Source organism: Mytilus trossulus, chromosome 14 (genome assembly GCF_036588685.1).
Source record: "Mytilus trossulus isolate FHL-02 chromosome 14, PNRI_Mtr1.1.1.hap1, whole genome shotgun sequence".
Lineage (NCBI taxonomy): Eukaryota > Metazoa > Mollusca > Bivalvia > Mytilida > Mytilidae > Mytilus > Mytilus trossulus.
This window is the reverse complement of record NC_086386.1, coordinates 4,369,082-4,382,984: the sequence shown is the minus strand read 5'-3', so window position 1 is coordinate 4,382,984 and position 13,903 is coordinate 4,369,082. Positions and strand designations below refer to the sequence as shown.

Genomic DNA, 13,903 nt, shown 5'->3' with positions numbered 1-13,903 from the left:
AATGTTTGTAAAGAATGAAAGTCTCAATGCATTGAGATTGAAAGAATAACACTGTGACTGACTGTAAGTGGTGCTCTCTACCAAAATATAACTTTTACTTTTCTACATTGGTTAGAGGTATAGGGGGAGGGTTGAGATCTCACAAACATGTTTAACCCCGCCGCATTTTTGCGCCTGTCCCAAGTCAGGAGCCTCTGGCCTTTGTTAGTCTTGTATTATTTAAATTTTAGTTTCTTGTGTACAATTTGGAAATTAGTATGGCGTTCATTATCACTGAACTAGTATATATTTGTTTAGGGGCCAGCTGAAGGACGCCTCCGGGTGAGGGAATTTCTCGCTACATTGAAGACCTGTTGGTGCCCTTCTGCTGTTGTTTTTTTATTTGGTCGGGTTGTTGTCTCTTTGACACATTCCCCATTTCCATTTTCAATTTTAGTTTATTAAAAAAATTGACCAAATTGCAATTTGCTTTATCAAACCAAACTGTCCAACTGGTCAGACATTTTTATGCCCCACCTAAATTGAAGAGGGGCATTATGTTTTCTGGTCTTAGCGTCCGTTCGTTCGCCTGTCCATGCGTCGTCTGTCCCGCATTAGGTTACGTTTTTGATGAAGTTGAAGTGCAATCAACTTGAAACTTAGAACACATGCTCCCTATGGTATGATATTTCTAATTTTAATACTAAATAAGATTTTTTACCCCATTTCACAGTCCATTGAACATGGAAAATGATAGTGCGAGTGGGGCATCCATGTACTTTGGACACATTCTTGTAACAATCTACTAAAGCAAAATAGTCAACTGGTGAATGCAATTAAAAATATTATGAAAAATCAGTTTATGCATGGTAAGATCGATTTTACTGAATTAAAATGTCATGAATAAGGTGATGCTAATATAAATTTCTTTTATTATATAATAAATGTCCAAACTAATCACTCATGTTTTAAGTATATGGGAAAATAGTTCAAACAGGAGTATCACTGAAATGTTTATGTTAGTAACTCCTTATAATTTTACAGGTTGATGGCAAAAATAACCCAAAGATACAGAGTATATTCTTAGAGAATTATCCAATATACTCAGCTCATTTTAGTGCCAATGGAGAGGAGGTTATCATGGGGTCAAAACATAAAGGTTTTCATTATTATGACATGATGGTTGGAAAGATGATCAGTGTACCTCCTGTTAAAGGTAAGTAATCAGTCCAAAGTAATCACAATTTGCCAGAATCTATTGTTATGCCCAATTTATAATGCTCCATTTATGTGCATCCATCCGTCAGTAAGTTTGTTTGTTCGTCCGTCTGTCCCACTTCAGGTTAAATATTTTGGTTGAGGTAGTTCTTGATGAATTTGAAGTCCAATCAACTTGAAACTTTGTACACATGTTCCCTTTGGTATGATCTTTCTAATTTATTTCACTGAACGTAGAAAATGATAGTGGGGATTGGGCATTCGTGTTCTATAGACACATTCAAACTGTTATAAGAAAGAAACGTATAGTGTATTTACTGTAACAAATTGTTTTTTGGTTTGAGCATTCCTGATGCGTACTTTTTCAAAATACTCATACGGTCATTTCATAGTTTTATATCTGCAAATATTTATTACATTTAATAGGTATTTCCTATGTGACATTCTATCAACAGATAATACATAATGTTTAACATCTGTACACTTTGTTTTTCATTTAGGTTTAGGAGAAGTAAATATGAAGAGATTTGTTGTGTCACCTGATGGAAGATTTATAGCATTCCTAGGACTATATGGAAGTATACACTTATTGTCAGCCAAGGTATACTCTTTATGATTTTTTTAGTTGATATACACCTAGATATAAATTTTTTGTGTACCTGATGTACTTGTAATGAGTTTCATCTTATACATAAAGAAACGTTTTATAGACCAAATAGATATAGAAAGATGGGTTATGAGTGCCAATGAGACAACTCTCCATTCAAGTCACAATTTATAAAAGTGAACCATTAAAGGTCACGGTACGTTCTGCAACACAGAGCCTTTGCTCACACCAAACAGCAAACTATAAATGGGCCAAATTTGTTTTAAAAAATAGTGTAAAATCATTCAAACAGGAAAACCAATGGTCTAATCTAAACAAAAAACTATAAACGAGAACCACTTATGAACCACACCAACAAAAGACAACTACTGAAACGTTTTAATGATACAAAACCTTCTACCTTATCTGTAACAATAGTGACTTAACTATTACAATATAGACAAGTTTTGCATATCTTAACAAACAAGTCAGAACATGCAGAATGGATACCAGTAAAATTTAAAAAGTTTAAAGTCAAAATACAGTTTTTGATAACATTTTCATATGGAATAAGAAGATGTTTTTAGTTGTCAATCAATCACAAGACCAGAGGTGTAAAGAGAAAATAATATCTGCAAATTTATAGATATTGTTTTAAAATAGACAAAGCTAGACCATAAAAGAAAAGTGATAAATGTTCTGTTTTCCTATTTTCAGTCGAAAGAATTGATCTATACACAGAAGATGAATGGTAGTGTCGGTGGTGTATGTTTTTCACAAGATGGAAGTACAATGTATTCATATGGGGGTAATTAATTGTCACATTCTCTTTTACAAACTTTATGTTTCAAGTTTATTCTTAGGCAGTCATACACACCAAACCTATATCATAAGAATCAGGAAGTCTATGCTTGAAGACCAAATTAAAAGAATTAAAACTTGTGTCTGCTCATGAACATGTATTTTCTTTTCCTCCACACATCTCAATACTAATTATGCCCCTGCTTTGAAAAAGTGGGGTTTAAAGCGGGGGTATACTGTTTTACAGAGCTGTCTGTTAGTACATCCGTTCTGACAGTCCATCCAACCCATCCATCAGTCCATCCGTCCTTCTGTCTGGTGAATATTTTTCGTTTTAATTTTCTCAGGAACTACATTACAAGGGTTTCTGAAATTTGGTTTCAAGGTTTACATATGTCAGCTATATCGTGTGGTGTGTTTTCAGATTCATCACTTAATAACTTCCTGTTTACTGGACACTAACATCATTTTAAACATGACTTCCAAGTTGAAAATTTTCATCACATTTTTCTCAGGAAATACATTGCAAGGAATTCTGAAAATTGTTTTCATGGTTTATTTAGTCAGCTAAACACTAGTAAATGTGCCATGCATGATAATCGTGCAAAATTCATGCGTTTACAATATGTGATACACATATGTCTTTATTACATGTGAAGATCATGCGTTTAACGCATACTTCAGATACCGCATAATTTTAGCACAATGCTATATGATTTACGCATGTAAATAGCCTTTATGCATTAATCATGCGTTTAAGAAAACATGTGAAAACTGCATGTGAAGATCATGCGATTTACGCATACTTCATATTTTGCATGATCCATGCATGACTTTCGCATGTAATGGCCTTCATGCATATATCATGTGTTGCACTTTTGCCTTTGTATTGATAACAACATGCACATTAGCAAAGATAATAAATTATAATTAACATTTCTAGAATATATTTAATCGTTCTATTTCAGATGATGGTGATGTATATATATGGGATATGAATAAATTTAATGGTTCTATTTCAGATGATGGTGATGTATATATATGGGATATGAATAAATTTAATGGTTCTATTTCAGATGATGGTGATGTATATATATGGGATATGAATAAATTTAATGATTCTATTTCAGATGATGGTGATGTATATATATGGGATATGAAGACACGTGACTGTATTCACAGATTTATAGACGATGGATGTACAAAAGGAATGTCTATTGCTGTTTCTCATGATCATAATTTCTTAGCTTGTGGATCCTATAGTGGTGTTGTGAACATTTACGAACCATCAGTGTGTCTTAAATCTAGGTCACCCAAACCATTGAAAGCATTATTAAATTTAACCACACCTTGTACGAACTTAGTATTTAATTCAACATCAGAAATATTAGCTATGTGTTCAGATTCTGCAGAAAGAGCAGTAAAATTAGTAAGTATAATGCAGGGAGTATAGGTAAAATTTAACATTCTGATTTATTTATTTATATCTAGATAGAAATACTATAAACCAAAATAAGGTACAGTGCATACATAATTTGGCATAAATTTAAAACAAATGTTATCTTACCAAGATTTCATTGATCCAGTATATATGCCTTATAAAAGTGCTTTAACAGTGAATAAAAATGTATTTTGCGAATAAAATATTTTCCTTAATTGTCAAGTTTAAAAATTATGATAAAGAGCTCAAGAGTAATTTAAGGTGGCTCGGCCCTTTAACAATGCGCATATTTTAACGCATGTTTCTTACGACGAGTGCCTTGGAAACGGTCGCTTTCAGGGGTCTTCTCAAAAATAGCGTTGACGACCTTGGAACGCGGGCGTGTATGAAAGCACCCTTGACGATGTAAACAAGTGATGCAAAACGTTCTTCAAAACAGGAAATACGAACGGTCAGACATTCAGAGTGCTTTCTTCATTTTTCGCATAAAAGACTAAAAGGAGAGAAATATACGTGATTTAAGCATATTAACATTAAAACAAATATATATAAATACTGACAAAGTCAAATGTATGACTGCGTCGACAGTGCCGCTTCGCTCCAAAAACGCATTCTCACCTTACACGGTCCATTTCGTACCATATTTTGAATTAAATATCGGTTGAATATTAAATGATGTCTTGGAGATTTATTTTTGAAAATGTTTTGCCCATGACGCAATGATTAACTTTGAACAAATAATAGCGATGTAAACAATTGCATGTCATCGTACAGCTTTCAAAAACAGGTAAAACCCGTATAGTATGCTTTAAAGGCATCGGGGCGGGTACTTATCAAGCTATCCGTTTGGCGTTTTATAACAGTTTATTTCTGTCATAAATCTCTTTAATATCTTTATTTCCAGTTATTTTTATGGGTTTAATTATTCCCCATTATGCGATATATTTTTACACTGCAAAATTTTGTTAATTATAGTTTTATATTTTTTATTTTCCCCAAAACAAATTTGAACATTTTCATTTAGAGATTTGTTTACCTTATCAATAAATGAGCACGAACATCATCTGATAAACTTTCTCAGTCGTATCACAATTCCATAATTTCCTGAACACTAGACTAAGTCCTATAATGTAAGACCTCGGGGCCAATGTTTTCTATTTTATGATTTTTGTCTATTACTTAATTTGCTTATTGTTATTTTGATGATTTGTTGTATCTATCAATATGTCAATCGAGTTCAAATTAAATAAAAAGAAACATCATTTAGTGAATCAGAGCAAGTGTTATTATTATAATAGACTAATGGATCCAGCAACTTATTTCACAAAAATGATTATTGGTTTTCCTGCAGAAATAAAAGGACACTTCAATAATTGGCTGTTTTCCGCCTTTTCATGAAGATAAAAATAGATTAATCGGGGCGGATCCAGCCATTTTAAAAGGGGGTTCCCAATCCAGGACAAAAAGAGGGTGTTCCAACTATATTTTCCCATTCAAAAGCATTGATCGTCCAAAAATGAGGGGTCCACCCCCGAAACCCTCCCCTGGATCCACCACGGTAAAAAGAAACCGGGACTGGCCTAGTATTCCGACCTGATATAATTCCTCAATACTGCATGCTTTGCGGAGGACCGCAAAATTTTTGGTTACTATGTCGGGATTTTTCTAGGAACATCCACAGCGCGTCGGGCAGTCACAAACACTACTAAAGACTTTATATATATAAATCTATACTACTACTAGGTTCAGGAAAAGTTTGGATGGTAATTTTTTAACTCCGCCCAGTACACAGGAACGCTATATTAGCCGGGAAAATTTTAACTTCTATCTTAATTTTTGACATGCTTTTTTAAAAGGTAAGATAATAAGGAAAGTTCTTGATGATGAAAATAATTATAGTGGGGTAATGGCATTGCGGCAAAAAAATGTGAATGACAATTTTGTTTGTGAACACGGATTTAATAGTCTTTGATCTTACCGTGGCAAAGAAATGTATAACTAATCTATGCGTGATGATAAAAGGAGATGATGTGTTTTTATTTATTATATTGAATTTCAAATTTGAACTTTTGGTGGATAGTTGTTTCATTGGCAATAATATTACATCTGCTTATTTTCAAATGTTATGTTTAACATAGAAATATGACTAATCTGACAGATGATCCCTTGATTATACAGGGTGCTCAAACAGCTGGATGTATACATACGAAGCCTCATAAGGTCAAAAGGGGGAATTTTGCCTATACATGCACCAAGCATAATTGTTCACTCATTCTTACCAGCACAACAACAACAATATGGCAATCCATATATCTAGCTCATCTTACTTTGCATAACTTACATAATTGATACTTTTTTATATGTTCTCATCCGTTTTATGTTTGAAATATTTGCCAGTGACGATTCAGTATGAACAAATTAAATATTCATTATGTGCAATAAATACAAAAAAGTTATTTCTTGGACTTTTATTTGTTTGACTATGTGGTATATGGTTTTATTGGTAATCGTAAGAGGACATAATTGTTATCTTCTATGTAAATTGGTCTTCGGTTTAGAGTTGCCTCATAAACAATGATACCCCATCTTCCTATTTTTATACACAACAAAACGGAGTTGCAAAGGGTATGTTTTTGACCCGTCTGTCCGTCCGTCAGTCAGTCTTGTTTCTTGTCATCACAACTCTCAAACAGAATTTCATAAAACATTTTTAGATAATAAGGACGTACTATACTATACAAATCCTTGGTACTATGTAGATATGCATGTCAACAGGAAATTACGATTCATTTATTTTTTCTAGGAGTTATGCCCCTTTGAACTTATTTACTACAATATAGCACTGTAACAGTTTCTCATCGTCTCTCAAAACGCACATTAGAATTTTTGAAACCTTTTTAGATAATAAGGGCATACTATGTAGATGTGCATATCGACAGGAAATTATGATTCATTTTTTTTCTTATACCATTTGTTTTCTTATTTTATTCCTCCAGTGACAATGTGGGAAGTGACTGCCAAAGCGGGACTGGCTACAGTTATTCGCAATGTTATCAACCAATGAGCCCGCACCCTATGTCAGACTCTCTAACAATCATCCCATCAACCAAATATTTTGAAACATATTTAGAATTAAGAAATAGACAAATCCATGAAATTAGGTTAAGTTCAGATAAACCCTGCAAGACAGACATTTTTGTTATTTATTCATTATTTTGTACATAAATCACCCATTAGTTTTCTCATTTAAATCGTTTTAAATTGTTCATTTGTCATTTTGAGGCCTTTAAAACCAACTATGCAGAATAGGTTTTACTCATTGTTGAAGTCTGTATGGTGACCTACATGTATAGTTAATTCTGTGTAGTTTGGTCTCTTGTGTCTCATTTACAATCATATCACATCCTCTTATTTGATATTTTAATTTGTTATAATACATTTAATACACCAAATATACATGATTGATTGATTGTTGGTTGCTTAATGTTCACCAAATATACATGAAGATGACCTATTGATTACACAATATAGCATATGGAAAAAGAGGACTTACTGTTGATCAATGAACCATACAAATGATTATGTGGTCCATGATACATTGTAATTGACAGAATTGTAAACTACATGTATTGCACACAAATAGTTTATCTACTACATGTACCTTTTAGTATTTATTAAATGAGTATATGCCGACCATTTTGATGACTGACAGTCAATGGTATACCATATTACCTCCTGTAAACAGGCGTAAAAAAAGGCTCAACTAAATCAAATTTTTGAAACGTTATTGATTTTATTCCTCAGATGTCTCTGAGATTAAATTTATAAAACATGTATTACAAATGTAAAATTGTTAATTTAAATGTTCAAGTATAAACGTAGGCATGGTTGCCATTTATACGTCATGTACATGTACAATCATAAGCTGATCAGCTCTATATCTTCATAATTTTTATTCTCCTTCACTGTTTTTTTTTTATAAGACTCAATATATATATATGATCTTTATTCATCATTGGGACAGGTAGGTGAAGCAGGTCCTTTTGATTGCATTTTTTAAGGATTTTGACAGCACTAAGGCATATACATGTAGTTCCAATTTATAGTTGACCTCTGCTCCTCAATTGGATTGTGGCAACACATATTGCATATACATGTAGAATGTTGTTCTTAAGTTTCAGCACTTTACACATAGTTTCCGGTTGCAAGACTAGATGATACTGGCTTCTCATAAAATTCTGTCAGTGCCAATAATTCCAAGTAAAGTTGAACATTCCAAGATCACTCCTTCCATTTGCATGTACATGTACAAATGTACTTGCAGCCTGAAATTAAATATCAGAGTAATTCTGTCAGAAAATCAACAATTATTGACATTCAAAAGCATACAGATGAGACTAGTTCATAATGGAGAATGTGTCCATAGGACACAAATGAGCAGCCACTTGCATGTAAAGAATGAAAAGAGTGACACCACCCAAATTTTTACTTTATCTGAGTTGTGTTGTAGTAAGCATTGCATATAAGTATCACAATATTTGGATAAAGCAAACTTGTGTTAAAGAAAGGAACAAAACATTAGCTATTTTAAAATTTGTAAAGGGGCATAACTCTAGAAAAGTAAAAGCAACCCCACCAAAAATTCAAACTTCATGTGTGTTTGGTGGTAACAAGAATAATATATATGCATTAATTGTGAATTTTATTTAGTTTAATAATATTGGTAGAGGCAAACTGAAGTTAGAGAACAGAAAACAAATTTTGGACGAACATGCAAGTTTGATAAGACTGACAATGCAAAGATAATTTAACTTAATGCCCCTGCCAGTATGGTGTAAAAATAATGTAGAATTTGTTGTGATCAATAACGAGCAAACAAAATATAATTACATGCACAACAAGTGTAAATAGTGATTTTGTTTCTATAGGTTGAATAAAGGCTTCTTGCTGTTCGGCTGCCTTTAATTTTGAAAATGCAGCTCATGCAGTCCTCATGAATAAATTATGCTGAGGCTTTTTGTACCCTATTTGGAATATAGGATACACAAATTTTGTATTTATTAAAAATTACTATTCACAAAGCAACAATTATTTTCAACTCAAAATACAGTACCTGGCCAAAAGTAGTTGTCACCTGCATTTTTTTGCTACATGTATATCATGTAAATATTTTAAATAAAAACACATTACTTCAAAATAATATTTTGAGGGCATTTAAAAATGTATGGTTGGATTTAATTTATATCTACAAGAGCTTAAAAGAAGTAGAATGGTCTATATAAGTATATTAATATGTGTTTATTTGATAATAGGTTTGTTTTAAGTGTTTTTGTTTTTCCTTGAGAACACATAAAATATTTTTCAATAATTTAATTTGATTGATTATATTTATATATAGCAAATTTCTTAACAGAAAATCATGAAAATGAGACTAAAAAAGAATAAAACCACAATATACAAACCTGTGACAATACTGCTTCTATCGGTACCAGGTTGCTTAAAATCAATCCAAAATGACCCCAAAATATTTTTTTTAATGTTGTTTTAAATACAATATATATATATATGTTTAAAAGATGTACAGATGTATTGCCTCCTACTGTAAAGGTTATCATTTACAAATTAGGCCAATTATGTCATATTCTCAACAACAAAAAAAAACAAGTCAACCAAACCCCTTGAGAACCTTAATTGATTATTATTAGAGGGGGTGGAGAGGGGTAATTATATAAGGAGACAGGGGAATGAGGGATCAGAGAAAAGGGTTATCTTGGAAATACATGTTTTCATTTTTATTTTGCCTTGGAAGAAGGAGATGGAAGTATTGAAGTAAGAGGAGAAAATTTAAGGGTAAAAGGGAAGGGAAACATAGTTGGGACAAGGGAGTAGAAACTGTGCATGCCCAAGGGAAGTTATGGGGTACCCCACATACATATGACCCTAACTCTATGTAACTTGGCTACGAAATTAGATTTACCAAATGATGATTAAAAAAGGCTAATTCATTGACACTAACAGTAGCGTAAAAATGACAGTTGTGGTGGTTCATAGGAGCTAGATGTCATCCCCTCCTCTTCGTCCGTTTCACGGTTTGCACACGGATATCTCTCAAAACGGGCCAGACATGTTTACAAATTGCCAGTAAGGTGAAAATACTAAGATAAACACATAAATAAGATACCAGCTATAACAATTAAACATGGAACAGAAATTGAGCTCGTACAAGGTCTCAGTCGCAGTGCTTTTCAACAGTAGCGAGTATTTTGAGACAGCCCCCAAGTTTGTATTTTTCGTGATACTGTTAACATTTGGCTGCCTAAAATATCGAAATATATGTTTTCTTATGCAATAACTCTACCTTCATCGTTGTATATTCACCACAATGTCTGTTATGTATGTAAATGGTCGTATTCATCAATGTAGTATGCTGCTCGACGTGGCGACCTTGAGATTCCTCTGGTCCGATAATGGCGCCAAATTAGAGGGAAGCAACTCGCGCCAGACAAAATTACCGTATTTCACCTAAATAATCAAAGTTTCGCTTCTTGATAACAAACAGTTATACGATAACCACATTTATATTCAGCAATCGTTTATTAATATAATTTCAAACATTATTTTATTTAAGCCACCAATAAAGAATTCACAATTAAGTAATTAATGGACTGCATTGAAATCAGACCTTATGGGGTAGAGGGGTTAAACAAAAGCTCGTAACTTTTTTAAAAGCCTGGTGACCCCCATTTTATTTTACCTTAAAATGCTCGAAAAGTTCATAGCTTTGACATATCTGTTTTTAAAAAAAATCTACCGGGAAAATTTTACGAAAAATCGATTCAATCAATATTTTTTGCCTTAAACTGAAATTAGAAAATGCTAAATTTAGACATAAATCTGAAAATAAAAGGATTTTTAAGTCAAAAACAACAACGGGAAAGGTTTACATTTCAAATTCTAATGTTTTTTCACATAAAAATCATACTGACTTGGTTTTAAAACTCTTTGAATTTGATGTAACCGTTATTGTTGTAAGGGTGGACATGTTTGGAAAAGGGTCAAAATCGCACATTTCGCTTCAATTTGAGGGGAAAACGAGCCTGGTGACCCCCTTTTTTCTTTGCATTTTTGGATTCAGCATAAAAAAATCTACAGAATAAGTGAAAATAAAAAAATTCTACCGGGGGTCACTATTGGGGTGAGCCACCTTAAATCCATCAATTTATCATCGAAAGGCCAGCAGTCAATATAAAACTTGGCTTTTCTATTATAGTAGGAACATTTTTCATCTTGGTGTTCTTTTCAGAATAAGATAGAATATCATCATAACGTCATAAGTTTTATTTTATATCATTGGAAGTGATTTGATAAAATATGATGTCCACAGTGAGGCTATATTTTGACACAAATAAGTGGCTGTACACATACATTATAAACTTTATTTCAGATATAATAAATGTATAAAACGGCAGAATAAGATAGAATATCATCATAATGTCCCGAAGTTTTATTTTATATCATTGGAATTGATTTGATGGTGCCGTTAAAATATGATGTCCACAGTGAGGCTATATGTTGACACAAATAAGTGGCTGTACACATCAATTATAAATTATAGTTGTATAAAACGGCAGTGCTTTTTTACTGAAATGTCATATTGACATCAACACCGCCTTTAACACCAATAAATGGTTGTACACATAAATTATAAATTATAGTTGTTTAAAACAGCAGTGCTTTTTTCTGAAATTTCATATTGACATCAACACCAATAAATGGTTTTATACACAAATTATAAACTATATTACAGGTACATGTGCCTTCACAGACAGTGTTCTCTAACTTTCCTGATAGACTAGATGCTAAATTACGTATCCCTTTGTGTATGGACTTCTCAAGAAATAGTGGTTATTTTACCGTTGGCACAAACAAGGGTTTAGCCCTACTTTACAGGTACAGTTCTTATAGTTCAAAGATCAGTTTATATGTTACTGTAAACATGTAGTGATTTCATATACTAAACGTTTATGGGTGTCAGTTTGGTATTCATGTTAAATTAATTTTTATTTCATTGAACATGTGCACTCAAATGACTTTTTTAATTAAGCCAGCCCTTAAATCATGATATTAATGCAGTTTTTAAATTGACGATTTATACTTTATTTTCAAAAGAAAATTTAGAGCAGTGAATTTACTTTTGAGCGTTCAATGAATTTCAAATTTTGAAAGAAACTCTTTTGAAAAACAAGCCTGTAAATAGAGAAAAGATTCATCTTCTCAATCTAATTTTATACCATGTGTCGCTAGGTAAAATCAATTTGCAACAGTGAAACCCACATTTTACAAAGGCCAAGCTCCAAATACAATACAAATCTCTTAATTGGAAAAATATTGAAGCAATCAAATACTTACTTAGAAGCTACACTTGTCCAAGAGTAACTTTGTTTTAATCTGAATCAAAATCAATTTATTTCATAAAATTTTTGTTCAAATACATAATATATGTACTTGTAAATGTGTATTCAATCTGTATAAAGGGTCACCATTGTTGGAGTTATTGGAACCCCAAAATGAAAGTTTTTGAAGGTATCTAGTAATGTCTCAGTGTTTACATGAAGTTTCTGGTTCAAGGGTATATTGCTTTATTATTGATATCAGCTGGGATATTAATTCCTATACCTGTCAGTGTCTACAAGAAGTTTCTGGTGCGAGGGCATATTGCTTTATTATTGATATCAGCTGGGATAATTAGAAATTTGATTGATTATTTGGTAGTGTTTTTCAAGTTATTTGTATACTATGTGTGTTTCTTTGCCACAAGAAGTTATACCTGATTCTCAATTAGGTATTTTTTTTATTTTTATCCCGTTGCAATCATTTTGATGAAGCTGCATTTTTTATACAGAATCTATCTTCTATTGTAGGGTGAAGCACTACAGCAACTACTAGTCATACCTATTAAACAAACAATTAACATGCAGGTCATCTAAAAGGAGATACAGATCGATGAACATCAAATAAAACCAGATTCAACAGATATTATACTGTATAAGCCTGTTTAAGGTTTCCATTGTTATTTGATGCCATAGAGAACATATATCCAGTTTTATTACTATATAAAGAAGTGAACTTTGGAAATTATATATTTATAGACATTGTCAATATATTTGCAATGTACATGAATCTTTTAGCAATGTTATATTTATGGTACATGTATTATCAGTGACTTTTATAATATAACTTATCATTGATGTAGATATATTGGTAAGATTAGGAATATTTGTTAGTTAGTGATGCAAACTGATTTAGTTATTTGATACTTTAGAACACCAAACATTGCTAAATAGTTTATATTGTATAATTATACTCTTATTGACATTTGAAATTTTAACATCAATTGAAGTCACAACAAGAACAAGCTGTCTGTATCTGTCACAATGTTTTACAAATCTGAATTAAATGATGTAAAAATAAGGCAATGTGGTATTATTACAACTATCCAATGAACTTGTATCCTTCATATTGTATATTTTGAATACTTACAGGATTCCAATGATTTACAAATCATTATTGAAACTATTACTAGTACTTAGTATGGAATGATTATAACACCATGTCCAACTTGAAGTTGAAGGTTTCATAGTTGCTGTTGATACACTGACGGTTTTGGTTGATAGTGGGCTGTTCTTGATAGTTGTATTCAATGCTGACACGAACTCTGTCTTGTTCCTACTGATGTAAAAGTCAGGAAGACTTTGCCTTCCTAGATTCTCTCATAGCCTCAATATCTGTCTGTGGATTAGTTTTTAGAACATTATTAACACAGAATATGTTAAACTTTAAAGATAAGCTTCATCATTATTATTATAAAGAAACAGCAC

At 32.2% G+C, this 13,903-nt stretch overlaps 2 protein-coding genes and 1 long non-coding RNA gene across 4 annotated transcripts in view; 1 reads left to right on the top strand and 2 right to left on the bottom strand.

The window, feature by feature from the left end:
* LOC134696808 (U3 small nucleolar RNA-associated protein 18 homolog) overlaps window positions 1-13,494 on the top strand; it is a 58,077-nt gene extending 44,583 nt beyond the window's left edge. Inside the window, exons 5-10 of the mRNA XM_063558763.1 lie at window positions 1,024-1,195; window positions 1,698-1,798; window positions 2,501-2,591; window positions 3,715-4,013; window positions 11,833-11,975; window positions 12,947-13,494. Of these exons, the coding sequence (XP_063414833.1) occupies window positions 1,024-1,195; window positions 1,698-1,798; window positions 2,501-2,591; window positions 3,715-4,013; window positions 11,833-11,975; window positions 12,947-12,971 (831 nt within the window). The 3' untranslated portion in view covers window positions 12,972-13,494. The remainder of the gene's footprint in view (window positions 1-1,023; window positions 1,196-1,697; window positions 1,799-2,500; window positions 2,592-3,714; window positions 4,014-11,832; window positions 11,976-12,946) is intronic.
* Window positions 1-13,903, bottom strand: part of LOC134697135 (integumentary mucin C.1-like) — a 165,220-nt gene that overhangs the window by 71,386 nt on the left and 79,931 nt on the right. The window lies entirely within an intron of this gene.
* Window positions 1-13,903, bottom strand: part of LOC134696140 (uncharacterized) — a 78,437-nt gene that overhangs the window by 46,313 nt on the left and 18,221 nt on the right. The gene's annotated exons all lie outside the window — the stretch shown is intronic.